The 25,287-nt window shown below is 50.8% G+C and overlaps 3 protein-coding genes across 12 annotated transcripts in view; 1 reads left to right on the top strand and 2 right to left on the bottom strand.

The window, feature by feature from the left end:
- Positions 1–232: 232 nt before the first annotated feature.
- On the bottom strand, positions 233–5,613 carry poglut1 (protein O-glucosyltransferase 1). Of its 4 annotated transcripts, XR_011311529.1 has the most exons (12): positions 5,480–5,613; positions 4,573–4,663; positions 4,326–4,469; positions 3,989–4,124; positions 3,753–3,877; positions 3,250–3,309; positions 2,505–2,670; positions 2,357–2,415; positions 2,047–2,214; positions 1,500–1,556; positions 1,057–1,387; positions 237–322 (listed from the first exon to the last, which is right to left on the bottom strand). XR_011311529.1 is itself a non-coding variant. In XM_069712855.1 (11 exons), the coding sequence occupies exons 1-11, from the start codon at positions 5,550–5,552 to the stop codon at positions 1,231–1,233; spliced, it is 1,236 nt and encodes a 411-aa protein (XP_069568956.1). In that variant the 5' UTR covers positions 5,553–5,613; the 3' UTR covers positions 299–1,230. The 4 variants fall into 4 exon arrangements, 3 of the variants coding, with proteins under 3 accessions (XP_069568958.1, XP_069568956.1, XP_069568957.1); XM_069712855.1 differs by having other exon boundaries at positions 299–1,387; XM_069712856.1 differs by having other exon boundaries at positions 299–1,387; positions 2,571–2,670; positions 3,753–3,874.
- A 494-nt stretch (positions 5,614–6,107) lies between these two features.
- On the top strand, positions 6,108–11,603 carry LOC138629257 (calsequestrin-2-like). Its single transcript, XM_069712854.1, has 11 exons — positions 6,108–6,508; positions 7,887–7,971; positions 8,094–8,194; positions 8,693–8,801; positions 9,509–9,582; positions 9,740–9,870; positions 9,968–10,013; positions 10,115–10,169; positions 10,266–10,366; positions 10,473–10,547; positions 10,613–11,603. The coding sequence occupies exons 1-11, from the start codon at positions 6,173–6,175 to the stop codon at positions 10,826–10,828; spliced, it is 1,329 nt and encodes a 442-aa protein (XP_069568955.1). The 5' UTR covers positions 6,108–6,172; the 3' UTR covers positions 10,829–11,603.
- A 4,217-nt stretch (positions 11,604–15,820) lies between these two features.
- Positions 15,821–25,287, bottom strand: part of LOC138629254 (vang-like protein 1) — a 33,173-nt gene continuing 23,706 nt past the window's right edge. For 5 of the 7 annotated variants that reach the window (XM_069712847.1, XM_069712848.1, XM_069712845.1 and 2 more), the window contains 6 exons: positions 22,237–22,668; positions 21,729–21,904; positions 17,729–17,889; positions 16,753–16,900; positions 16,412–16,646; positions 15,821–16,154 (listed from right to left, as the gene is read on the bottom strand). In XM_069712847.1, the coding sequence (XP_069568948.1) occupies positions 15,894–16,154; positions 16,412–16,646; positions 16,753–16,900; positions 17,729–17,889; positions 21,729–21,904; positions 22,237–22,668 (1,413 nt within the window). In that variant the 3' untranslated portion in view covers positions 15,821–15,893. The remainder of the gene's footprint in view (positions 16,155–16,411; positions 16,647–16,752; positions 16,901–17,728; positions 17,890–21,728; positions 21,905–22,236; positions 22,669–25,287) is intronic. The other 2 variants (XM_069712850.1, XM_069712846.1) reach the window with 1 other exon arrangement.

Raw genomic sequence — 25,287 nt, 5'->3', positions numbered from 1 at the left:
CATATTCAACACCATTCTGGATCGAATATGTATTAAACACCGAGGAAGATTCTTTTAAAAGGTAAAGACAAAACTAACATGAGTGTTTCTTGGAAACTTAGCGGTTGCTGTGGATATTATTGCTTAATGTTGGCACTTTGTGTGAAAGGGAAACGTCATTGTTCTGTACGTTCGAGTCACTAAAGTCGTGGCACGTCCCAGCTGCTGAAGTTATTGCCTTGTTTGCGTGCGTGTTTGGAATTAAAGGTTGCTGCAGTTCCTCCGGTTGTCCAGGAGGGGGCAGTGTGGCTCAACTTATGGCTCGTGGAAGCTTTGCAGTCAACTTCACACACACAAAAAAGACACAAAATTGAAAGACAATCAACAAATTAGCGTCGCGGCTAAATACAACTTCCAACAAATAATATTCGGCACCTCTTTTGTGGGGATACGGATCGAACGCTGCTGTACTTTCTCCCTCGCTGGCATTAATAACTACAAATCCTTCGCAGACGTTCGAGCCGTCCGCTTCTATTTCATCGTTTCTTGAACGAGGCGCCCGACTTCACCCTTTCGCTCCCTTCGCGTGACGACGGGTAACAAAACGTGACCTTCGAATACCGACTTAAGACAAACAAATGAACATTAAAGTTACGCCCAGATCGTAAGACGATGTACTGTATATTATTAATCGATATCATTAGACCCGAAGTCGTGTCTTTCGAACGTCGCGACCCCGGTTTTAAACGCAGGCCTAGCGTTACGTTTGCTGTACCTGATCCCCACGCGTCGCAATAACCCCCGAAGGACATATCAGGGGGGTGCTTCCTGTCCCCTCCTGAGCCCCAGAAGACACTATGGACATTATTATGCTTTTCGCAGGGTATTTCCTCACCGTGACGAGTAAACTGAATGGAAATTTGCATAATGCCCCTTTAGTGAGTAAAAAAAAAAAAAAAAAAAAAAAAAAACGCACCTGACGTGGGTGTCATTTTCACAAAGAGTGATTTCAGGAGACAAAATCAACTCACTGAAACGGGAAGTGAGCTGTAAAGATTTGTCACGAGCCCTCCCTACCTCCCCCTGGTGGCAACAGAAGGAACGGCAGCACCCGCGAAAACCATCCAGACAGACATTTTGGACGAACATGGAACCGACGGCAGCGCGGAAACGTCGTTCGCGAGGAAGCGGCCTCGTCGGAGCGGCTACGTTCGCCGCGGACGGCTTTCCCTCCGCCGGCGGCCTCCCGTCTCACAGCTCCGTCTTGCCGGGTTTGTGGACGACCTGGTTGTAGCCGCTCCTCCTCTGAGGCTGGTAGGCGAGGAGCCGGCCGAACTCGGTGAGGAGTCTCTCCCAGTAGCAGGTGACGTCTTGCATCCGCAGGTGGTCCAGGATGAACTCCTTCCCTCTGGGGTTTTCGTTTTCATTTTTTGCCGAAAAGGGAGACAAACGGGGGGGACACGTCAAGACGAGACCGCGTTTCCCGATCGACCGTTCCGACATTAAACGTGACCCGCTACCTCGTGGCCATCTCCTCGGCGACGGCGTCGTTCTCCTTGACGAACTGCAGCAGCTCCCTGGAGACACGGAGACGGTAAACACCGGCAAATACACACAATTCAACAACAGGCCTGAAAATAAACAAAAACATCTGCGAGCGTCACTTCGATTATAGATATTCAACAGGCGGCGTTCAACTTTGGCAAAAAATCTTTTGCCGCTTATTAATTGCAGGTCCATTTTTTTTTACGTGCCGAGCTTTTATTGAAGGACGCGTTTCGCGCGTGAAATGTGTTTTCCTCCACATTCGCTGATTTTCTTCTACTTTTATCGATTTATTTACTCACAAAAAAAAGGTCATATAGCCTCGTACGAATCTACGGATCTGTCCGAGCTGCGCTCGGGGTCGTTTCCGGTTGTAGATGTCGGCTTCGTTTTAAAACCGCCGGAAAAACCCTTCGACCGTCTCCGTGTTCGGACGCGACGCTTTGCGACGTGGCAAATCTCATTCGAAACAAATCGACGCGCGCCGGGGATTGGTCGCGGCGGCGTCCCGAGCCGACCTACCTGACGTCCGACAGGTCCTGCCGCACGGGGATGAAGTGGACCCAGGGACGCAGCTGAGGGTAGAAGAACTCCTGCCACTCGTCCCCGACGTGAAACACCAGGGAGCCGCAGAGGAAGAGGTGCTTGAGGCGGAAGCTCGCCGCCACGCCGCGGAAGTTGAATAAGTACCTGCGGGAAGGGGGGGCGGGAGGGGGACGGGGGAAAGGGAGGACGGCAGCTTTTCAAAGTAAAAGTCCGGCAGCTGGGGCGACGCTCCCGTCGACCGGGTGAAATAAAAGCCTTTCGCTTTGGACGTGTTCCCGCCGCTTACTTGTATCTGCAGTGATCGGCCAGCGGGATCTCTTTAGCCGGCGGTCTCCCCAGCGTGTCCTGAAACGGACACAAAATTCAATAAGTAAATAAATAAATCGACAACACAAACACGCTTTCGGGATTCATGTTTTTCCTTGTCGTGTCACCGCAGAAGAAGAAGAAGAAGTAGTCGCTTCAGGAAGCGCTAGTAAAGGGCGCGTTTGACCTCTGACCTTCTCGGACTTCCAGGCCTGGTTCTTGGTGTACTCGGCGTCCACCAGCTCCGGAGCTTCTCTGGAGAGGAGGATCAGCGGGTCGCGCTCCGGACTGGTTCTGGAAAGAAACGCAGAGGAGATCCGTTATGTTCCGTGACAGTGAGAGCTTGTTTTTTTTCTTGTTTTTTTTTTTTTTTTTTCAAATTTTGATAAAGCTGTTGTTCACTTTCATCTTGTAAACTTTGTTCACGCCGTGTTTTTTTTAAGGAGAGCGAGAAGGAAAAATAACAGTAAAAAAAAAAGTCTACATTGTGTAAATAATACATAGACAAAAAGAACAAACAGCGGAGTAGCTTAAAAAAAAAAAAAAAAAAAAGTTATAAGTCCAAATTCACCCAGAACACTTTCCAATTACAAAACAACACGCCAGAAATAAATAAAACCATAAACGACCGCATTCAAACATGTTAAAAATGAAGCAGCACGGGTCTGCAGCCGGATCATCCGGGGACGTTCAGAGTGGTCTATTGGGATAAAATGGTGCCTTAAAGGTCTTTTAAGACATGATGGACTTTGGTCACGGAGGGCCACGAGGAAACAAAACACATGCGGACATGGCAATAAAATAACTTCACTGATCTCAGGGAAACATTTTGGAACAATGAAGACGGACTTGAAGTTGTTGACGGGAACCGACCTGGAGCCCCTGAAGAAGCCTTTGGACTCTTTCTTCTTCCAGAGCCACCGAGCTGCCGACCTGCCGCGACACACGACGCCGTTAAAACACTCGGGAGGTCACTTCATGCTCCGATCTCAAAGTGCCTTTGATCCAATAAACCTTTATTATTCTTTTCTCGAGGACACCAAACGAGAGGATGCCAGCAAACTCCCTATTTTTGAATATTATTTATATTTAGTGCGGGAAACAAACTACAATGATAATGACATTAATACAAGTTTGTGTCGGGATGCAACTGGTAGTGTCTTTTTTTTTTTTTATACATATTCATAATCTGTCTGTTATTTTAATCTGTTAAAAAACAAAAAACTTCAATTTACTATCAGAGAAGACTTATTATTATTGTTATTAAAACACAAATACAATTCAATTCCTTTCATTTCATTTCAGCATCGATCAACAAGCACTTGGCGTCCCGAAATACGCGTCGACGATATCGAGCCGCGGTTTCTTTTTCTTACTTCTGAAGCTCGTCCCTCATCAGGTCCCATCGTCCCAGTCCGGTGGGGTAGATGGGCCACACGGCCGGCCCGCCCTCCCAGAAGGTCCACGCCGGGTACATGATGTCCTGGTAGTCCGAGGTCTGCTGACATCAAACACAAACACGCGTCAGAAACAGTTACGGCACTTTTTCATGCGCGTGTTTTGACGTGTGTGTGTGTGTGTGTGTGTGTGTGCGTAGAGAAAACGCTCCGACCTTACTGAAGGAGAAGACGGGCAGGGTCGGCTGCACCCAGCTGGGGACTTGAGGGTAGTCCCTCACGTTCACCACCATCTCCACGTCGGGCAGCCTGTCGATCACCTGCAGGATGAAGTGCTCCACGCCGCTGCACCTGAGGACGGGACGGCAAAACCGACGGCTTCAAATCCTTCACGGGGACGTCCCGTCCGATCCGATTCGATTCAATTCAACTTTATTTACATGGCGGCCAATCGCAACGCGGGTTATTCCAACAATTTCCACGTAAACCGAGGAGGGGGGGACGTAGAGCGTCCGTCAATCGCAGAAGACGAGCCGCTTTGTCCGTCCTCACCTGGCGGGGAACATGCAGCCGCGCTCTCTGTACAGCTTGTGTCCGATGACCTGGTAGTGAGTGCCCACCCCTCTCTGAACCGTCGCGGCCATGACGTCCTCGGAGAGTCCGCCTCGAAAGGGCTGCAGGTCGCGTTGAAGGACGCTGAGGAGAAAGATCACACACACACACACACACACACACGTATTAAATCTGTAATAATCTGTCTGATAGATGTGTCTTTTCGATACGTTTTGAAAACACCCACCTCAGGTGGCAGCTGCAGTTGACGGGGTCGCACGGCGTGTAACCTTCAACCGCATCCCAAACCCTCTCTCGGATTTTCTTCCACCGTTCGCCTGCAAACGACACGCGTGAACCGATTTTCAGATCCCGTCGCGTGACATCGCTATTCGAGGCGTTTGGGCGGCGGCGCCCGAATCGTTTTCGTTCATCTGTATAAAAACAGCCGGAGGAAGCCAAACACAAATCTCCACGCGTCCCAACGAGTTCAGGTTTGATTTGCAATGACATCTTTTGTTGTTGTTGTTGTTGTTGTTGTTGGAACAATTCAAGAGAACGTACAGAAAACAAAACAAATTGAGAAGGAAAAATACACAAATAAATTAAATAGACGACAACAACAACAACAAAAGCCACAGGTCACCTTTTAACCTTTAACCTAAACTGATCCATTTCCACAGACCGTTTGTCCACGACAGAGGAGGAATCACATTTACTAATCCATTAATCGTTTTTAATTCAATTATTAATTTATTATTTATAATAAATTATAATAATAACATTATTTATATATTTTAATCGTCTCCACGAGTCTTTTTCGGTTCATTTCATGCCAAGATTGGAGCACGAGCCGAATAAAATATTGACATAATGCACCTTTTTTATTATTATTATTATTATTATTTTTTTTTTACATCGTTCCTGTTCAGAGAACTTTGAACCACAAATGTCCACGTTGTCTGAACATCTCGGTGGAGGTAGCCTCCGGGGGGCTAGTCAGCTAGCTCGGGAAGCGATGCGTGACTTCCAAAGTTCCTCGAAGGAGCCACGACGCGGCGAAAACTTTAAATAAAACAAACCCCCCCCCCCCCCCAAAAAAAAAAGCAACGAAATAACCCCCGCGAAGCCGTGTTTGTCTAACTACGTCTTACCCGACACACCGACCGAACTCCAGCCACAAACTTGCAGCAGTATTAAAAGCCTCCACGGCCGGAGGAGCTCCATTTCTCTCTCTCCGAGCTCCGAGGCCGGGGATCGGTGCTCCGCGGCTTCTGCCTGGATGACGTCATCGCGGCAACGCGCAACGGCGACGTTCGCCTGGGACGCGTCGCTTACCGTAACTCTTGTGAGAGAAGCGCGAAGCCCCGTTAAAGGGACACGCCACCCACGTTTTCACCAAATACGTCCATTTAGTCGCCGTCATTTTCATAGCGTATCATCTCATTTACAAATACGCTGCCATATCTTTTACTGAATACATAAAATGTATATCAATTAAATACCTAACCTAAACTAACTTAAATAACACTCGAACGCCTGATCAAATCCCCAAAGCTTCTTTTCCTTTCCGTCTCTGGAATTGACTTCCGAGGCCTAAAATTATTATTATTTTTTTTAAATCGCAACCTCGGGAACGGCCGTCCTTTAAAACGCCATGACTTTCTCGGTCAGGCAGAGAAAAAGGAGGTGTGAGGGGGTGGTGGGGGGGGGGGAGGGGGCCCTCTGGAGATTTGGGCAGTGAGACTCCAAGTGACGGAGAGGAGGAGGAGACAGACGACAGGTGGAGAAGGAGAGAAAAGAGGCAAGAGAGAGAGCAGATGAAACAATAGAGATCGAACCGGCGGATGACTTTTCGGCGCTCGTGTATTCAAATTTGGCCTTCAGAGGCTCTTCGCTTTCTTTGCCGACTTCCTCCTCGCCTCCGCGGCCGAGCCGCCATGCAGCACGTCTGGATCGCCCTCCTCTCCGGCCTGTGCCTTCACCTGGTTTCCCTCTGCTGCGCCGAGGAAGGTCTCGAGTTCCCCAACTTCGACGGTAAGGACAGGGTGCTGGACGTCAGCGAGCGCAACTACAAGAAGGCCCTGAAGAGGTACGACCTGCTGTGCCTGTTCTACCACGAGCCTCTGCCGGCCAACAAGGGCCTGCAGAAGAGGTTCCAGATGACGGAGCTGGTGCTGGAGGTGAGGGGGGGGAGTGACGGGGGAGTGGCGGGGGGGGGATCTGGAGGACAGCAAAGAGACAGAAAAACTCACGAAAATCAGTGCTCGTACTCTTCTTCTGTTGATTTAATACAAAAAAACAACAACAAAAAGTGACGATTTAGCGCTTTTCTACTGTCCAGGTGTAGAAACGCAGATATTTGAAATAGGCGGTTTCATCTATCCCATTACAAGTTAAAAAAAAAGAAAAGGCAATCGGTCACATTTTTTTTTTTACAAATATCTTATAGCGAATAAATTCTAACGGCTCAGAAAAGTGAGTAAATTCTTTATTACCTGTCTTAGAAAGGACAAGTGTTTGGTGGGGGTGGGGAGGGGGGCTTTTTGTTGTTGTTGTTGTTGTTTCGTTTTGTTTCCGAGAACGTGCTTAAACTTGCCACAACAAGACTTTGTAAAGTCAGCGACCCCACCACCACCACCACCACCACCACCACCACCAGACAGTGAATGCCTCGTTCTTCGTCCTTCAGCGCGTCCGCTCAGTTGAACGCCGGCTATCATAACACCGTCACAGTCGTACGTTCCACCTGCGCCGCTTTTTAAATCCCATCAACTCCTCGGTGGTCTCGCGGGGAGCGTTTTTATAGGTCATTCTGTTAATTATAGCTCGTTCCCAAAAACTCTTTCGCTTTATCCGGCTGCGAGCTGGAAATAACGAGATCGTCTCACCCCTTTTTGTAATTTTGAGCTGGAAGTGAGACAGATTTCTTCTTTTTTTTTAAGTTGATTTTTTTTTTTAGTTTTGCATCGCGGTGGTGTTTCCTGCATCGCTCAAAAAGCGGACGCGCAACAAGTCAAATCTCTCTCCTCCGCTCCCCTCTAATGAGGAAACTCCACAGGGGGGCTCTCGGCACACACACACACACACACACACACACACACACACACACACACACACACACACACACACACACACACACACACACAAAGTTAGTTTATTTAAAAGCTCTTTTCACTCGTAAAAGACCAAAAGTGGCTGATTTTCAGATTCTTACATTTTTATTTGAACTAAATGGCTAAAAAAAAACAGATGCTGAGAACATGAAAAGAAATGTTCAAAAGAGCTTTGTCACGTTTCCGACTTTATAAATCATCTCCGGTCTAAAGGTTTAACTAGTGACCTCCTCATGGGGGGAGAGGGGGACGACTGAGCCTTATTCATTCTAATGGCAATGAATTAAAAGTTAAAAGTACCCGAAAAAAACAACAACAAGCCATTCAACGTCACACGCGTGTCGCAAACTCCTTCCCGGGTCATTCAAGCTTTCAAAACGTACAAAAAAAAAATATACGCCCATAAAAAAGAATCTGCCTCATACTCGTTTTCGTCAACGCGCAGCTCACAGCTCAAGTCCTGGAGAACAAAGACATCGGTTTCGGGATGGTGGACTCCCAGAGGGACGCCAAAGTAGCCAGAAAACTGGGTATGACCTTTTTCAAACCTATCGCACTGAATAAACTTGTAAATAACGTGACTTTAAGGGCAATAATACCTTCAAACTGGCGTGGTTGAAGTGACGGACGGTGCCTGTGCCGTCTTCACCAGGTCTGGAGGAGGTGGGCAGCTTGTACGTCTTCAAGGACGACCGGATCATCGAGTTTGACGGGGAGCTCTCGGCAGACACGCTGGTGGAGTTCCTGCTGGACGTGAGTGACAACAAGTCCCCCCCCCCTCCCCCGCCGAGTTACTGCTTATGAAAGCGATAAAGTGGGACGTCTTCAGTGTGACAAATTTAAAAGACATTTCAGAAGAGCTTCCGGGACTGAAAAGTGAAGCTGACGTAAAAGGGCTTTGAGGTGTAATACCGCCGAGGGCCAGGAGGGGGCCCGGCCACCCCAAAACAAAAACAACCTCAGGCTCCGTAGACTCCGGTTCAAAAAGCAACAATTTCCCTCGTGAAATACAAAGCTAACCATTTTTTTTTAAATTTTTTATTACGGTGTCATTAGCTCGTCAAAATACGGTCCCTTCTGGAACGTGCGGGGAAAAAAAAACAGTAACCACGATTTAAGCTGTCAAAATGACAGTTCGGCCTCTCGGCACGTAAGCTCCTTCGCTTTCTCGCCGCAAAGAGACGAGGAACGTCGCCGCCTTCCGGACTTCGTGGCGAAAACTCACGCTGCCCGTGTTATACTGCCCCCTAGGTGCTGGAGGACCCGGTGGAAATGATCAACAACGCCATGGAGCTGCGAGCCTTCGAGAGGATGGAGGAGGACATCCGCCTCATCGGTTACTTCAAAGGAGAGGATTCACGTCAGTTAACGTCGCCGCGCTCAAAATAGTTGCGTTTACGACGACGGGCGGGCGCGCAGCGGGGGTCGGGCCGCCCGTCTACGCCCGAAAAAGTCGCCTCGGTGCGTTCACCCGGACGCCGACGGGATCCGGACACTAACGGAGCCGCCGCAAATCGCCGCGTTGCCTGAAGGGCTATTAAAGGGGGAACTGTGGCGCTTTCTCGCTCTCGGTCTCAGGAGAGCCTTTAAATAGCTTCTAGCTCTCCGTCTAATAGGTCAAACCGCAATTATAGCTCCCTTTTTTCTTTTTTTTTTATACATTACAGAAAAAAAGAAAAAAGAAAAGAAAAGGGAGACCAATGTGAGGCCACCCGGTCTGACGTGACGGCGGCATGAATTTTCATTAGGTATCCTATTTTCTGTCCGGAGATGGGTTGGTCCTTGGCGGTGACCTTGCCGGGAGACGGAGGCGGGAGCGCGTTACGAGCGTATAAAAGCGTATTAAGGCTGAGACTTTGTTCCCCGGGATGAAGACGGAGGGATCGTGATGGGAAACCGAACCGAGAGGGTTTTTCGCCGCTCGCACTCCCTCCTCGCGTGCTCGTAGATTCGCCGAGGAACGTGAGCGGACTGCGAACGGTGAAACTTCCAACGCTTTCACTTTCTTGACTTTGGTATCCGTCTTCTTTTTTTGTTGTTGTTGTTGTTGTTGTTTTCCGTCCTCAGACTACAGAGCTTTTCAGGAGGCCTCGGAGCGGTTTCAACCTTACATCAAGTTTTTTGCCACGTTTGATAAATCTGTAAGTCTACAAAAAAAAAAAAAAAAATACACAAATAAAGTAGGAGGTCGTAGTTTGACACTTTTAGGTCAAATTCAAATCTTTTTTTCGCGGTTCTTTACGACATCGTAATGACATCCTGGAGTGGTTTTTTTTGTTGTTGTTGTTGTTTTTTTAGGTCGCCAAACATCTCTCCCTCAAGATGAACGAAGTGAATTTCTACGAGCCGTTCATGGAGGAGCCGGCCATCCTGCCGGGCAGACCTCTGTCGGAGATGGACATCGTGGACTTCGTCACCCGGCACAGAAGGTCCGTCTATTTCGTTTTCGGAGCGCCGCTTATCGCACGTTGAAAGCTTTTATTGCGTCGCGGGGGGATTTCAGGGCGGTAACGTGCTTCTTTGCAGGGCGACTTTGAGGAAGCTCCGTGCGGAGAACATGTTCGAGACCTGGGTGAGTTCGGTTCCGCTAAAAGCAGACGGTTCGCGGTTTTGATCGGGAGTCGCACCTCGGCCCGTATTGTAACTCCGCTCTCGTTCTCCTTTCGTGCCCAGGAGGACGACATGGACGGAATACACATCGTGGCTTTTGCTGAGGAAGAAGATCCCGGTACATTTTGCTCTTTTCATTTCGCAGATATTGATCTGTCTTTTGCGCCCCGCGAAAGGTGAGCTCGGGAGTCACGGCATACTCTTGCGTCCTCAGACGGCTACGAGTTCTTGGAGATCCTGAAGGACGTGGCCAGAGACAACACCGACAACCCGGAGCTCAGCATCGTCTGGATCGACCCCGACGACTTCCCTCTGGTTCTGACTCCTCATCCGCTTTCTCTCTCAAAAAGATTTATCTTAAGATACTAAATCTGCACGCGACGGTGTCTGAAGTGAACTCGCTTTTGTCCCGTCCCTCCAGCTCACCACCTACTGGGAAAAAACCTTCAAGTTGGACCTGTTCAGACCCCAGATCGGCGTGGTCAACGTCACGGACGTAAGTAAGGGTTGAAATCTCGGCGCCGGCGTAGGGTCGGCGCGCCTTGACCTCGTCTGTTGCAGGCCGACAGCGTCTGGCTGGACATGTCCGACGACGAGGACCTGCCCGCCGCGGAGGACCTGGAGGACTGGATCGAGGACGTCCTGTCGGGGAGGGTGAACACCGAGGACGACGACGAGTCCGCCGACGACCGGGAGGACCTCGACGGCTACGTCGCGGAGGACGGCGGGGACAGCCGCGACCCGGACGAGGAAGACGACGACGGCGGCGACGACTAAACCCGACGGCGGCGGGTCGGCCGCTGTTTTCCAGTCGTTTAAAAACGAGTTCGACTTCAAGAAAACAACGTAGGGTCTTCACGAGTTCTAAATTCTAGACGGCGTAGATGGTAGTTTTAAAAGATCCATAAAACAGACGTAATTAAAGGTCATCACGGGAACAGTTCATCACAAAGTTTAGCCCGAAGCTGTAATTGTTTCTTTGGCCACCGGGGGGCAGCACAACAAACTGCAAACTGTGTCTTATTATCACTTTTCAAGTTGCTACGGCAAACACGTTAGCGAGCTGCATTAGCGTTCATGTTTGTGTCTACGTAGCGATTCCAAGTCCAAATTTTTCCCTCGTTTTAGCTTTTTTGTTTTGGTTTTGTTTTGTTTCGGTTGTCGTTTTTCGCCGCCAACTCCAGAGAAAAACATCTGGCTCTTCAGCTGCGACGGTAAATGCCGCGCGATGTTCGGCAATTCTGTCTGCAAGTTGTTTGGTGCTACGGTTTTCTTTTCTTTTCTTTTCGCTGTAAACAACACCCGACGAGTCAACCGCCGAAACGTTGAAGCTACGGGGGCCGTAAAACCAAAACGACACGCCGAAAGACGCTAAAACATTCCATAGAAACTAGAGGGGAACCGTAGAGTCGGACGATCGTTGTGGGTTTGTTTTTTTTTCCCCCGTGGTTTTGTCGCAATGAAATTTGATCCGCTGTTTAATGTAAAAATATAGATTATAGCGGCTTTAAGAAGAAAATGTACGCGTGAAAAATAAATATGAATGCTTCAATCGTTTTACTTGTGATTCATTCAGAGAGAATTAGTTATGTTTTATGAAGTCTCGGTAAATATTTTCATCTGGTTAAAAACTGTATTAATAAAAGCCCACGATGCCTACGTGGTGTCTTTAATGTAGTTTCTCTGTGTTTTGTATGATAATACACAACTCGGTTCTCTCCGTCATTAAGAAAGTCCGGACTGATTTTCTCTCCCAGTCGCTGAGCGTTTCCCCCTCCCTGAATTATTCAAACACGGGTAAATAATTCAGTCACGTAATGCCTCCTAACGGGAGCGGAGACCCGGACATCGAGGCTGGCGGGGAGGGGGGGGGGGACGAGACTCGAAGGGGACCGACAAACTGTAGGAGGATCCGACACACTGAACCTGTAACGCCGGGCGCGATATAAATAAATAATACAAGTCCGCGCAAGAGCGGTTGTTCCCCCGGAGGTGGATGATGCGATGCGGAGTGTCGACGGGATGTTTGGATCCCGGCGCGGGATTTACACTTAATCCACGACGCGGGCGACAGATGACAACGTTCGGCTCCGGCTGACGACGCCGAGGTCGCATTTGTATCGGCGAGGCCGGCCCGAGGCGACCTCCGGTGGCGCTCGGCGGTACCGCGGCTCGAGGCGCTTCGGCCCCGTTTTTTTTTTTTTTTTTTTTCAGACCCGGACGCCGCGAACGCTTCGCTGGTCAAAGGAGGTTCGATGTGAAACGGCAGGAGAACGGAGGGAAGACGAGACGTATTAAGGCGGAGATTTTTGAAGCGGCCTCCGTCTCCACGTAACCGAGTCATTACACGGGAAATGGAGAGGGAGGAATTGAAAGGGAGAAAACATCCCATTTAGATGCAAATGCTCCTCATTTTCTTTTCCTTTTCCTCCCTTCCCATCTCTCTTGCTCTGCGTCCCGGTCCAGGCGGGTAACGGGGAGGAGGGGGGGGAGGCAGGAGGAGGTTAAGCCGAGGACAGATGAGTTTCGACAGGCGGTCTCGCGCCCCGGAGCTCGCCGAATGGATGAGGATGTTAGTTTTCTGTTTTGTTTTTTTCCCGGCACCGGACGCCGACATTCATTTACCCGCGAGGCCCCGGCCGCGCGCGAGCCAATTACCGCCGAGCTCCATGACGACGAAAAAAATGCCACCCAATAAAAAAAATAAATCAATAAAAGAAATAGAAAAAAAAAAAAATAAAAAAAGAGCTGGTATTTCCATCAGGCTTTGTCGGCTCAAGGAGAGCGTCGGGGACAACGGGCGCGTACGGAGACGAAGTGAACTGTTGGAGGGACTCGGCAGGTAACGGATGAATCCCGGGAACGTTTCGCAAAACGCCGATCGGCGGCGGAGACTTTCTCACTTCAGAGATGCACTTGACAGTTTCGTTAAGTCATAAATGGACGGAGTCGCCCCGATTTTATTTGCCCCCCCCCCCCCCGCCAACGGTCGCAGCTCGAGATCGACACCATAGTTCGATGACGACCTCGGCCTCCACAGTCCTCCGCCTCTGTGACATTAAACATTTTCCAGAATAAAACAATGATAATCATGACATCCAGGCGGAAAAAACAAAACAGATGTGGATCATTTCCCGTGATTGTAATTCTCTTGAGGCCGTTTAATGAAGAGATCTGCGTTTTTATCTCGATCTTTGTGCGCTTACTTTGAAGACTCGGGGGCCGTTTCCTCGCCGCTCACCTTTAAGACGAAAGCGGAAATATTCCTTCTGAAAACCAAGAGGCACTCTGGGATACGTAGGAAAACACCAACAAGAGACGAAAGTAGAAGAAAACTGGAAAAAGCACACAAATAAAACACAAAAGAGGACACGGAGGACGTCTTTTTTTTTTTTTTTTTTTTTTTTTTACCCGTCAGGGACGGCGTAGGGTCGAGCGGACGTCCGCGACTCTCGCTCAGCGACGCTAAAAGTGAAACTTCCCGGCGGCGGCGACAGCGCGCCCCCCCCCCCCCCCCCCCCCTCCCGCAGCCTCAGCAGGTTTACAAATGTTCATAAAAATGTTTTATTTTTGTCTTTTACAAATGTTAATGCTGTGAAACAAACACGTATTACATCGCGGCGTCACGTCGTCATCTTAAAGCTGTCCGTCAAAAAAAACAACAAAAAAAAAACAGACAGACGACTGTAACCTGGCAACAGCGTGACAGATGGTGCTGATGAAGAGGAGTGGAGGGGAGGCGGGAGGGAAGGGGAGAGATAGGTGGAGGGTGGAGGGGGGGGGGTATAAAGGCTGGTCATGTGAACTGGAATGGCATACATACGTACACACACACACACACACACACACACACACACACACACACACACACACATGCTTGTTTACATAAATAGATACAGTGTAAAAACAGGAGGCACAGTCACGTTGGGATTCATACAAAAATTCATCTGTCAGTAGGTACAAAATGTGACCAGTGGCGGGCGCTGTGGTACGCGTCCCACGGGAAACAGCAAGTGTGTGAATTTCTTTCCAGGTGTTTTACCAAAAAAATTGGGACAGTTTTGAAATAATGTTTGCATGAAAACATGCCCTCGGTGACAATACCGGGTTCAGCAGCCAGGGGGCAGTAGGGGACAACCCAGGCACAGAAGCTATTTGTAAGCGTGATAAACAGTGTTTGTCCCGGCTCGAGTGGAGCTGCCGCAGGAGCTCGGTGATCCGTCGGTGAGTTCCAGACGGGATGTGAAGGTCTTCCTTTTTATATTTCTTCATTTAACGCCGTCTTCCTGGCTTTTTTTTTTTTTTTTTTTTTTTTTTACCACGTCGCCCGTGAAACAAACGAGAGCGATCCCCTCCGAGCCGTCCGTGAAAGGGCCGCCGCCCTCGGGGGGATTCGCTCCGTTTTGTGCGTCGGACAACGGAGGTGAGACGAGGGAAAAACCAGACGGTCCGGTCGGGAGGGAGAGAGGGAGGAGGGAGGGGAGGGAGGTGCCGCCCTGCCGCAGTGCTCGCTCTAATGCGGATTTCATTATCGCGTCAAATGAATTGATGAATGACAATAAGCGCTCCATTATCGCGATATTGCCGAGTTCGCTCGAATTCGCGGCCGAGTTCGGCTTCCTCTTTGATCGGGAGCGTGACGAAGAATAAATGAGAGACTCAAACCGTCGCAGCAAAAGGTGAACGGGGGACGTTCGGCGCCGCGAAAACGGACGTCGTGCCAAATTTACCGCTTGAGCTGTCGTCGCGGGCGACAGGTACGTGACCTCACCTCCCCGCGCGGGCCTCGGGCGACGTTCGGAAATCCAGTCTTCGTCGGGAGAATTTACCGGTAAGACAATTCGGGATGATTCCGGGGGACTCAGTAGTACTTTTGACGTCTCCGTCTCCGCTCCCCGCCGCCGTCCCTTCCCGTTTGCTGGAGTGGAAATACTTTGGATTTTTTTTTTTTTTTTTGCTCCGTCGCTCCTGGAGGAGAAATCCCGCACGGAGACAAAAAAAAAAAAAAAAAAAAATACAAAAAAATACAAAATACAAGGTCCCACTTTGGCCGCTGCAATTAAGACGCGTTGAGTCTTTGCTGGTCCGGAAGGGAGGTCGTCCGGAGGTCCGCGGACGTCTTGAAGCGGCGACGAGGAGATTTAAAAGATCCTTTTGGAGATCGGATGTTCCCGCCTGTTGGGGGTGTTTTCCTTTCACCCGCAGACGTGCGTGAACGCGCGTCGGGTGCGAAATCTCATCGCCGTCGCTTCATATTTTTCCGTCAAACGCATTGAATTACATTTCCGTTAAATTCTCCATCTGGTGACGTCGGAAATAATCCAAATGTTCTTTCGGCACCGTCAGCGGCCCTTAGTGGTTCGTCGGAAACCTCCGAGTGTTCCCGTCTCGTTTGGCTCCGGCGTCTCCCAACGCAAAAAAAAAACAAAAAAAAACGAAAGGCGCGCACACACACACACACACACACACACACACACACACACACACACACACACACACACACACACACACACACACACACACACACACACACACACACACACACACACACACACACACACACACACACACACACACACACACACATCCACATCCGAGGCGTCCAAACAAATCCGCCGACGCTTCTTCTTTTCATCCAAATCAAACGGTAAAAGATCAATATATTCAAACGTGTGTGTGTGCGTGATATATAGATTCATATATAATATATATATATATATATATATATATATATATATATAAAAAAAAAAAAAAAAAATCCTAAAAAGTCCAAATAAAAACTGCAAAACCAAAGTGAAAAACGTTAGGGTGAGGAATAGAAAAAAAAAAAAAAGATAAAGTCCTACACGGACGTTTCGGACTGTAGCCGCAGGACAAACTTGTGCGACTTGGGGTCGATGTACTCCTCCGACATCTGGATGTAGGGGATCTTCTTGGGCGTCGCCACCAGGCTGAAGTCGGCGCACTTGAGCAGGAAGACGCAGCCGTCCTTCAGGCCGCTGGTGACCGACGCCTCGCTGACCAGCGTCCACTGCCGGGCCAGCCAGTGGTCCCGGCTGTACTGCAGGGTCGGGCCCGGGGTCAGGTAGCTCTCCAGGAACGCCTGCGGGGGAGGAACGACGGCGCGTTAAAAATCTGCCGGCGGAAACCGAACGTGCTTAATTTGACTACCGATCTCGACGGGATTGCTTTCAGACGGACCGACGGAACTGATAAGGAGGAGCGACTCGAGCTAACGAAGCCCGGATCTAGAATTGAAATGACACGAGTCCGTCGGCGGTATCGCGGCTTAACGGCCGCTCCGCCTCGCTTTATTCCCCGCCCGGGCGCTACGGACACTCGCACTGCGGCCCGTCTGACCTTGGGCGTCATGTTGTTGGTGATGCTGAAGGCCAGGTGCTGCTGGATGCTCTCCATGCTGTGGCAGTGCTGCTGCTTGGTGGTCCTCAGGTACTTCTGCAGGGCCCGGGCCATGGACGGGAAGATGGCCTGCGCCGCCTCCCGCGGGTCCATCGCGTCGCCCGCCGCCTTTTTCTGCTCCTCGTCCTGCATGCGCTTGATGTGGGTGAAGGCCTCCTCTACCGCCACCACCAGGCTGGGGAGGGTCGCAAAGCACAGTTTTCAAACGAGGGGGCCCTCCTGCATGCCGGAAAGCTACGTCGCCTCTTTAAATACGCCGGCGGCGGCGGCGGCGGCCTCACCGTGCTTTGCGCTTGCGGACGCGCCTCTCGTGCTCCGCCTCTTCGTAGTACAGCTCGTTGTGGCTCGTGTCTCTGCGGCGGGCGGCGGCCGCGATCATGGCTCTGGACTGGGAGTGGGCGAGTCCGGCCGCCGCGTTGTTCCCCGGACCTGTCGTGGTAAAAAAAAAAAAAAAAAAACGACAACAACAACAACAACAAAAAAACATGAGACGGGAACGGAGGAAACCAAACGCGTGACCGCGGACAACACGGAGCGCAAACGTGAGGGAACGAGCGGGAACTCCGGCCCGTTTCCTTTCATCGCCGGCCAAACGAGAAAACCTCGGGAGCGATCGATTCGACGGAGCGTCTCGGGCGACTCCGAAAGCCGACGGGACGTTACCGCCGACGAACTCTCTTAATCGCGCCGCGACGGCCACCCGGATCGATTTTCTCCCCTTCCGGGCGGGCCCCGTTGGTTTTTCGGCAACGTTGCTGCATCGGGGGGGGGGGGGGGGGAATCAAACCCGCAGACGCTTCGAGAGGCGCTCCGGAGGAATGATCGATCGTTGCGGTTTCCGGCAGTTTAAAAAAAAAAAAAAAAAAACAACAACAACATACGAACCCCTCCTATCCCCCTTCTTCCCCCCCCCCCTCTCCCCGCCCCTCCTCCCTCTCCCACATACACAAATCACAAATGCAAAAAAAGAAGAAACACGAAGGATTTAAGCTCTTCGCAAAACGACTTTCCGCCACATACGTAATCAAATACTTTTATGTTATTGTGATCTTGAATTATGCTCTTTCGGTATTTCAGTTCACTTCATCAAGGAAATAGTTTGAGAATCACTTTTAAGTTGCAGGATTTTTAAAAATGTTTTTTTTTTTTTTTTTTTTACTCCGCATCGGCTTCAACATACAAAGACTCCACCGCACCGCGACGCGCCAGAGCACCGAGAACACGGACAGAGAGATAACTGAAAAGCTTCCCACTCACCCTCAGCGGGGGCTGCTGGGAACTCACCGTCCACGTTGTAGACCTTGAGGCCGGCCAGGTGCTTGGCGGCGCGGGATTTGGAGGCGGAGAGCAGCGCCGGGTTGTGGACCGGGAAGTCGCAGTAGTAGTGCTCGATGATGGCGAGGGCGGCGCGCTGAATACTGGAGGAAGGGGAAAGGAACGGGAGAGTTACGGAGGTGGGATTTAGCCGGAGGGGGGTAGGAGGAGGAGGAGGGTGGGGGGGGGGTTCTAAGTGAAATCCAGGAAGCGTCTGAGAAGATGGTGAGAAACATCAGCCGCGGGACGTTCCTTTCGCTCGTGATACCAAAACACGAGGAGATCCTCGAATGCGAAACAAAAAAAACAGGAGTAGCCCAGAGATCTTTTTTTTTTTTTTTTTTTTAGGTTTTCCTTTGAAAACTTTTCACAAATGTTACCAAAAAAAACAAAAAAAAAAAATTCCTTCTTGTATTTCTTGAGGATAACGAGTGGCGCAAAGGATGGAAGTGAAAGGAAAGGAGGAGGAGGAGGAGGAGGAGATGCTCGGTGGGGGAGAGAGAGAGAGAGATACCCTTAAAGTCAAAAGAACATCGACAGATGAAAAGTATCAGGACTCCTCGGAAACGGCGCACGGGATCCGTCGTTGCTGCAGTCGGGAACGCCGACTAAACGGCAGGCCGCGGTTGCCGCTCAACGGCCAAGCGAGACGCAGGAGGTGATGTCTGACGAGGGACGAAGAGGAGGAGGAGGAGGAGGAGGTGGGAGCAGCAGCTGTAAGCCAGATCCTTTACAGGAGCGAGCACGCCGGGTCTTGTCTTTCAAAACGGCACGCCATTAAACCGAGTGTGTAGAAAGTGGGTTGTTTTCACATGTTACATGTCATAAATCACGTCACAATGTGCTGCTGCTGTGTTCCCGGGGCGGGGGGGGGGGAGGGAGAGAGGGAGAGAGGGAGAGAGGGAGTGGATGCCTAAGTGGAAAGATTTTGTACAAATGCACTGTTGCATAATTCAGCTTCACTTGGCCGAGCGCGGCCGCTAGCCGAGGACTCCGGTTTAGCGTCGAGATCAAACAACGTGAAGCCCCCCCCCCCCCCACCCCACCCCCGCGCACTAATATCTCCACATTTAAAAGTATTAACACGGCGGAAGAGGCGACATCAGCAGAAACCCGTCGCCCGACTCTGCCGCTCTCCGTTGGGCTCGTATTTACGTCACGGCGCAACATAAACAGTAATTAATCGCGGAAAAACACTGCGCTTAACGTGTTTGTACAAAAGACCAGCAAACCTCACCATCTTTAAATTCCTCTGCCACGGCTCTCCTCCTGGCAGGTCCCATATATTCCTGCCTATATAATATATATATATATATATATACATGTCATTTCTTCAGGAGATGGTGGAGACCAAACCGGAGCTAATAGAGGAGTAAATATAGCGAATTCTTTTCATCCTGCGGACCCGAAACGGGACTGAAAACGAACAATACATGTCGAAAATAATCCAAATTAAAATCCGGCTGCTGGTGAAGCGGAAGTTCACAGCCCACCGAGGGATTTAGTGGCTGGAATAACGACACCGTGAGCTGGGGACACCAGATGCTGACAGATGTTAACTAACACATGACACCGCATCACTGCTGAACACTGGACCCTTTCAACCCTCTGTGTGTGTGTGTGTGTGTGTGTGTGTGTGTGTGTGTGTGTGTGTGTGTGTGTGTGTGTGTGTGTGTGTGTGTGTGTGTGTGTGTGTGTGTGTGTGTGTGTGTGTGTGTGTGTGTGTGTGTCCCGTGGTCATACCTCAGCCCTCGCGGAGCGCTAAACTCGACAAGACACGAAACGGCAGCGCATTCCGGCCTGCGGCACGCGCTCCCCGTTGCCCCGGAGGCCGACGGCGGCGTGACCCCCGACCCCGACCCCTCTCCGACGAAAGGCCCCCCCCCCCCCCACCCCACCTGATTCTGTCTTGTGTAGATTTAAATGTCATCTAATTCTATTGTCATCTCGCTAGCTTTTTTTTTTTATATATATATATATATATATATATATGATTATTTCTTCCCACGTTCTCTTGCCGGTGCGTCACGGCCTCCATCTCTCGTCGGCGACAGTCAGCGATGTAGAAGAAACTAACAACACATGAACATCAGCAGGAAGGAAGGAGAGGGAGGGAGAGGCAATGACATCATTCTTAAACTGCCGTAAAACTAAAAAAAAAAAAAAAGAAGCCGTTTTGCAGATCATTTCCCGGGATTTTCAGCTCCGGTTGAGTATAATACACACTGAAGGAAAACCAACAACATATGCGCCGCGGGGAGAGAGCGTCGGCTCAAGCAACTCGTCGGCGGCTCCGCAGACGGGAACCGTTGTTCGGTGGCGTCCTGCGGAAAATGCTGAGTCAGTCCCCGGCCTCTTCCCGACTCCCATCAATTATTTAGCCGAGCAAACGTGACACAAAAGGCACTTAAAAAGCGAGCAGCTCTGTCACGGAGAACGGAAACTCGGTGTGTGTGTGTGTGTGTGTGGGGGGGGGGGGGGGGGGGAAGAGAGTATAAAGCAGACAACTTTGTTCAGCGGTCCAACTTCAGATATCTGACCGCCGCTGCAGCTCGGGACCGAGCGACCGATGGAAAACCGGGAAGTCCCCCGACAGACAATGTGTTGACCTCCCCCCCCCCCCCCTCCCCCTCCCAAACAGCCGTGCATCACATATTCAACTCGTCCGGTCAAACGGAGGGGGGGGGGGGAACTCCTCGGGCCTTTGGATCGGCATCAAAAGGCGAGCCGTCGGGGGTCCTCCGGCGTCCCCGAGATGAGAAGCACGCCAGCAAAACAGGAATGTGAGCAGCAGGGTGCTAACGGCTCCACGAGAGCATTAAAATGTCAAACGTCCCGTTACGGATCACGACGGACGTGGACCGAGAGGGTCAAAGGTCGAGGCGTATTTGTACGACGAAGCCGCAACAGTGGGCGGTTTTCAACGGCGGCTGCAGCACGTTCTGAAAGCACCAAAGAAATAGTACGCGGCTCGTAACGTAACGATCCCGCCTATCCCCGTTCGGACTTTTGGATTTCACCGAGCTGCCTTCAGACCCGTTGATCCCGGAGTGTTTTAAATATTTCGGAGGGCAAAGCTCACCCGGAGTCTTGAGTGATCCACCTGCAAACCCACAGGGAGATATGAATCTGACAGCCCGGGATAGTATTTCACGCTGTCAGAAATCCATAAATCCATCAGCTTTAATTAGTTTCACCACAAAAGCAAAGAGTGGATGTGATTAGCTGCGTATCGGTACATGGGAGCTACAAAAAAAAAAAGAAAAAAGAAAAAAGAAAAGGGATATTCCACTTTTTCCTCAGAGACGATAAAAAAAAGAAAAGAAAAAAAAAAGCTGCTTGATCTAGTCTGAGCTGATCTTTCCTCCACACACACACACACACACACACACACGCACACACACGCACACGCACACAACTTCCCCTTTCTTCCTTTCCCACATAAATTTGAGGATTCGTCAACGCTCCCCCTCCCATTAACTATTAATCCCTCCTTCTCTATTCTCTCTCTGCTCCCTGCCTCGGTCTCCTGGGTCTTCTCCTCCGTGCTCCTCCCCTTCGGTCTGCAGCTCTTCTCCACCCTCTCCTTCATTTCTTTTCATTTTTTCCTCCCGGCACAGTTTTCTCTCCTTGTTTTTGTTTTTTTTGTGTGTGTTTTTTTCCCCCTCTTCTCCCGTCTCTCCCACATTTTTCTTCCACCGCTGGTTGAATTTCTACACGATCGTCAAATCTGTTTTTTTGTTTTTTTTTCCTCTCTTCTTTGACGTTCCCGAGACTTTCCCTGTACGAATTACTTCCCGCTTACACCCGCCCCCTCCCTCCCAACCTCCCTCACTCGAGGTGTCCCAGTTCCCCTCCCGTCATCCTCCGCTATATCCCGGTCACCGGTTTATTACTACCGGCAAATTCGGCCAGATTTCAGACGTGGACGACGGCTCCTCACCTGAGCTGTCCCAGGTTGTAGTGCCTCGTCTCGCCGTCCGTGGAGCGGCTGACGCTCACGGAGAAGCACGGCTGCAGCTGCCGCAGCTCCAGCAGCACCACGGCCAGGTAGTGGATGAAGAGCAGCGCGTCCACCAGCGACACGGCGTACTGCACGATGCCCTGGTAGTTCTCATCCTGCGGACGGTGACGTCGGGAAATAGACGAGACAATAGGTGAAGACAAAACAAAAACAAACAACATTTCAAAGCAAACGATGCGCGTGGAAAGTTCCCCCTGCGAGGGTGAAACTGCAGATGCGGAGCGTATGAATATTTAGAGCCGCTTCAAAAGGACTCGCCAGCTTTTTCCGCCCTCTATTTGTGCGTGTGGGGTTGTTGTTGTTTTGTTTTTTCTGAGCGAAGGACCGGCGGGGATTTTGAAATCCAGGCTCGCGCGGCGAACACGGCGAAAGGGAAAACCGACCGTCTCGTGTTTCGGGGCCGGGTCGGCGTCCTCCCTCGGCTCACCTGCGAGTCCAGTATCCTGACGCCGTAGAAGAGCCAGTAGGAGACCACGATGAGGAGCACCAGCACGGCGAGGAGCGCCCGGAACACGAAGACCCGCGGCAGGCCCGCCCGCGCCGGCCTGAAGAAGAGCGCCCACGCGGCCAGCAGCAGGATGAGCAGCTTGAAGGCCACGGAGATGAAGAGGCCCTCGCAGGCCGTCCCGCAGCTCTGCAGCTTCTCCGGCCACAGCAGGTGGGGGAGCACGAGGAAGGCGAGCGGCGTGAGGAACACCAGCAGGCCCGCGATCACGGCCAGCGTCCGCGCGAAGTGGCGGCGGCAGTCCAGCCCCACGCTGTCCTCCAGGTCCTTGGTGATGCGGACGATGTCCTCCTGAGAGAGGCTGTGCTCGGACGTGCCGGTGACGGCGGTGGTGGTCTCGCCCCAGTTGTCGTCCTGAAGGGAGAAACCAAAGGAGCGTTTTGACATTTTACCACAATCGTTCCGGTGTCTTATTTCCGCTCGGAGGGTTTCGGAAATGATCCCCCGAGGAGACTTTTCTTTTTTTTTTTTTTTTTTTTTAATCACACTCTTAGCACCGAGTCAAACTGGAGTCAGGTGTAATAGCGCGTCAACGTTTTTATACGTTTCCAATTCACCGTCTTATCGAAAGCAGTAAATCCACGTTAAACGTTAGCTCAACCGAGAAAATTGAAATCCAAAAACGTGTCAGATTCATGTTTTTTTTTTTTTTTCTGTAAGGGCGACCTCATTTGACATCTTTTCGATCACCTGACCTCCTGGTCCTGGCATCAGTTTTTTTTTTCTCCTCGCGTGTATTCATATCTGAGGCAACAAATCAAACCAAAACAAACGTCGAGACCGCTTCGCTTTCGGCTGCAGCGTCAGTTGAACTCGCGTAAGAGAGGTTATTTCCAAACACGTGGGAAAAGAAAGGAGCCGAAAATGGGATGTGTGTGTGTGTGGGGGGGGGGGCTGCCAAACCGGCCTCCGACGCCAACGTCCCGGTCCGACTGCATCCGCAGATAATAAAGGTCAGCGGTGTCGGAGCAGGGCGGCTACAATAACAAAAGATAAGGACTCTTTACAAGGCAGTCATAACAGGCTGCAGCCGCTGCGGCCCTGCGAGCTCGCCGAGCGCTGCCAGCAACAACAACAAAAAAATGTAAAAAATAAAAATAAAAAAAAAGGGAGGGAGGGGGGGATAATGAGCCGCCATCAGCTACGAGATCATTCAATAACGGCGGGTTTTTGTTTTCCCCCAAAAACAAGCAACATAATGCACGAGTCCAACTTCAAGGGTCGTATCAATAACATTTGCCCCCCCGCCGTAGCCGAGAGGCGACGCATTATGAACATTTAGACTGAGGAGGAAGAGGAGGAGGAGGAGGAGGAGGATGGTGCGTCGGGACAGAGAATATCCCGCTGGCCTCGGGGTTAAAACAGCAGAGATGAAGCAGAACAATGGGAGGACCCCGGCCGTACGCTCACGTTGTCTTTGAAAAAGAGAAAGAAGCTACCGTGTGCACTCGCGTACTAATGATAGAAGGTTCCACCGCCGATGCGCACCGTACACCAGACACAGGAAGTACACGGGACGGTAAACCGGCGGTCAGCAAACACCGCGGCGCCATCACTGTCCCGACTTCGGCCGCGGCGAGTTCCGTTTCAGAATAAAAGCCCGGTTGAGAAAGTGACGGGTTTCCGTCTACCGAAACGCTTCGAGGAGGCTTTTAATTTGAAACGGAGACGGGACGCGCCGAGTCGGGAAGAGCCACGCTAACGACGGACTAGTAAACCGGTCGCGGTGCCGTTACGTCGCGCGCAGAAACGCCGGTCGGAGGCAAAAATCCTGATTTGACCTCGTTTCGCTGATGAGAAAAAGGAAACGCAGGAATTTTACACTGAAATTCAGTGCGACATCATTTCCTATTTTTAGCGCCGCTATCGGTCACGGGGGACGACCCGTCGACCGTATCGGTTTGCAAGCGACGGTCTCTTAGATGAGGCGCAGCCGCCGAAAGCCATCTCGGGTTCGCCTGACCTTTGCCGCGACAGCGGGGGGGGGGGGGGGGGGGGGGGGGGGCTCGTAAATTCTCCCGTCCCGGCGGGGAGACGGGGAAAGTAAATAGGCAAGAATAAACGACAAACTTGCGAGCAAAAACCTCAGTACTTTCTCGTTACGCGCGCCAATCTTTTAAGAGCTGAGAAGCGGCGTACCCGAGCGGTTAGTTAAAGACAGCCGCGCCGGAGATGTGCGTTCAAGTCAAAAGCAGGAAACCTTCGAGTCAAATCTTTAACCTTCCCGGTGACTCCACCGGTCCCTCCGGGAAATCACGACAAGTCACTCAAGTTCAAGCAAACGCCGCCGTAGCGGAAGAAGCGGGAACACCTCGGGTGAGTTTGTGGGAAATGTGCTTTTCACGTTAAAATGATCTGATTAAATGCTTCTGGCGAAAGGAAGTGATTATTACGTAATAATGTATGTTAAATGATCGTCAATTAAACAGCATCCGAAGCTCTTATTTTGAAAGGCTGGCGTCGTCGTCGTTTCTACGTTGCAGTCACGTAGTTACGGTCGGTTCTGGAAAGACGATCGCCGTCGAAGAAAGTTGGTGACTTATTTGTTCCTTTGTCAGGTTTTATTTTTCCTTTCTCGAAATTGAATCGTAGAAATCAAACATTTTTGATCGGCCCCCAAAAAAACACACAAAAAAAACCACAAAAAGATCCCGGAGGGACTAAACGAGTAAACGCTGCACTCCGTGCGTCTCCTGTCCGACTGTTGACGTGTTCTCAAGTCTTAATCCCGTCTGACTGGTGAGGACGAGCATGCCGTGTGTGTGTGTGTGTGGTATCGGCGTGTGTTTGCGCGAGCGAGAAAGGAAATCGATAGGCGTTAGGTGCGAGAAAGAGCTCCTCTCCGAGCACGGCGGATACCTCGACAACACCCGGGGGAGCGATGAATCACGACACGCTCGTTCCACCTAATCACGCGCCACTTACGGACTCCGTCGCCGTTTTTACCCATCATGCGGCAGGGTAACTCCAAAC

The sequence above is a fragment of the Brachyistius frenatus genome, unplaced genomic scaffold (genome assembly GCF_029030835.1).
Source record: "Brachyistius frenatus isolate BFR_SWC_R1_liver_20210118 unplaced genomic scaffold, ASM2903083v1 Contig_112, whole genome shotgun sequence".
Taxonomy (NCBI): domain Eukaryota; kingdom Metazoa; phylum Chordata; class Actinopteri; family Embiotocidae; genus Brachyistius; species Brachyistius frenatus.
The sequence above is the reverse complement of the archived record's forward strand: the minus strand, read 5'-3'. Positions and strand labels throughout refer to the sequence as shown.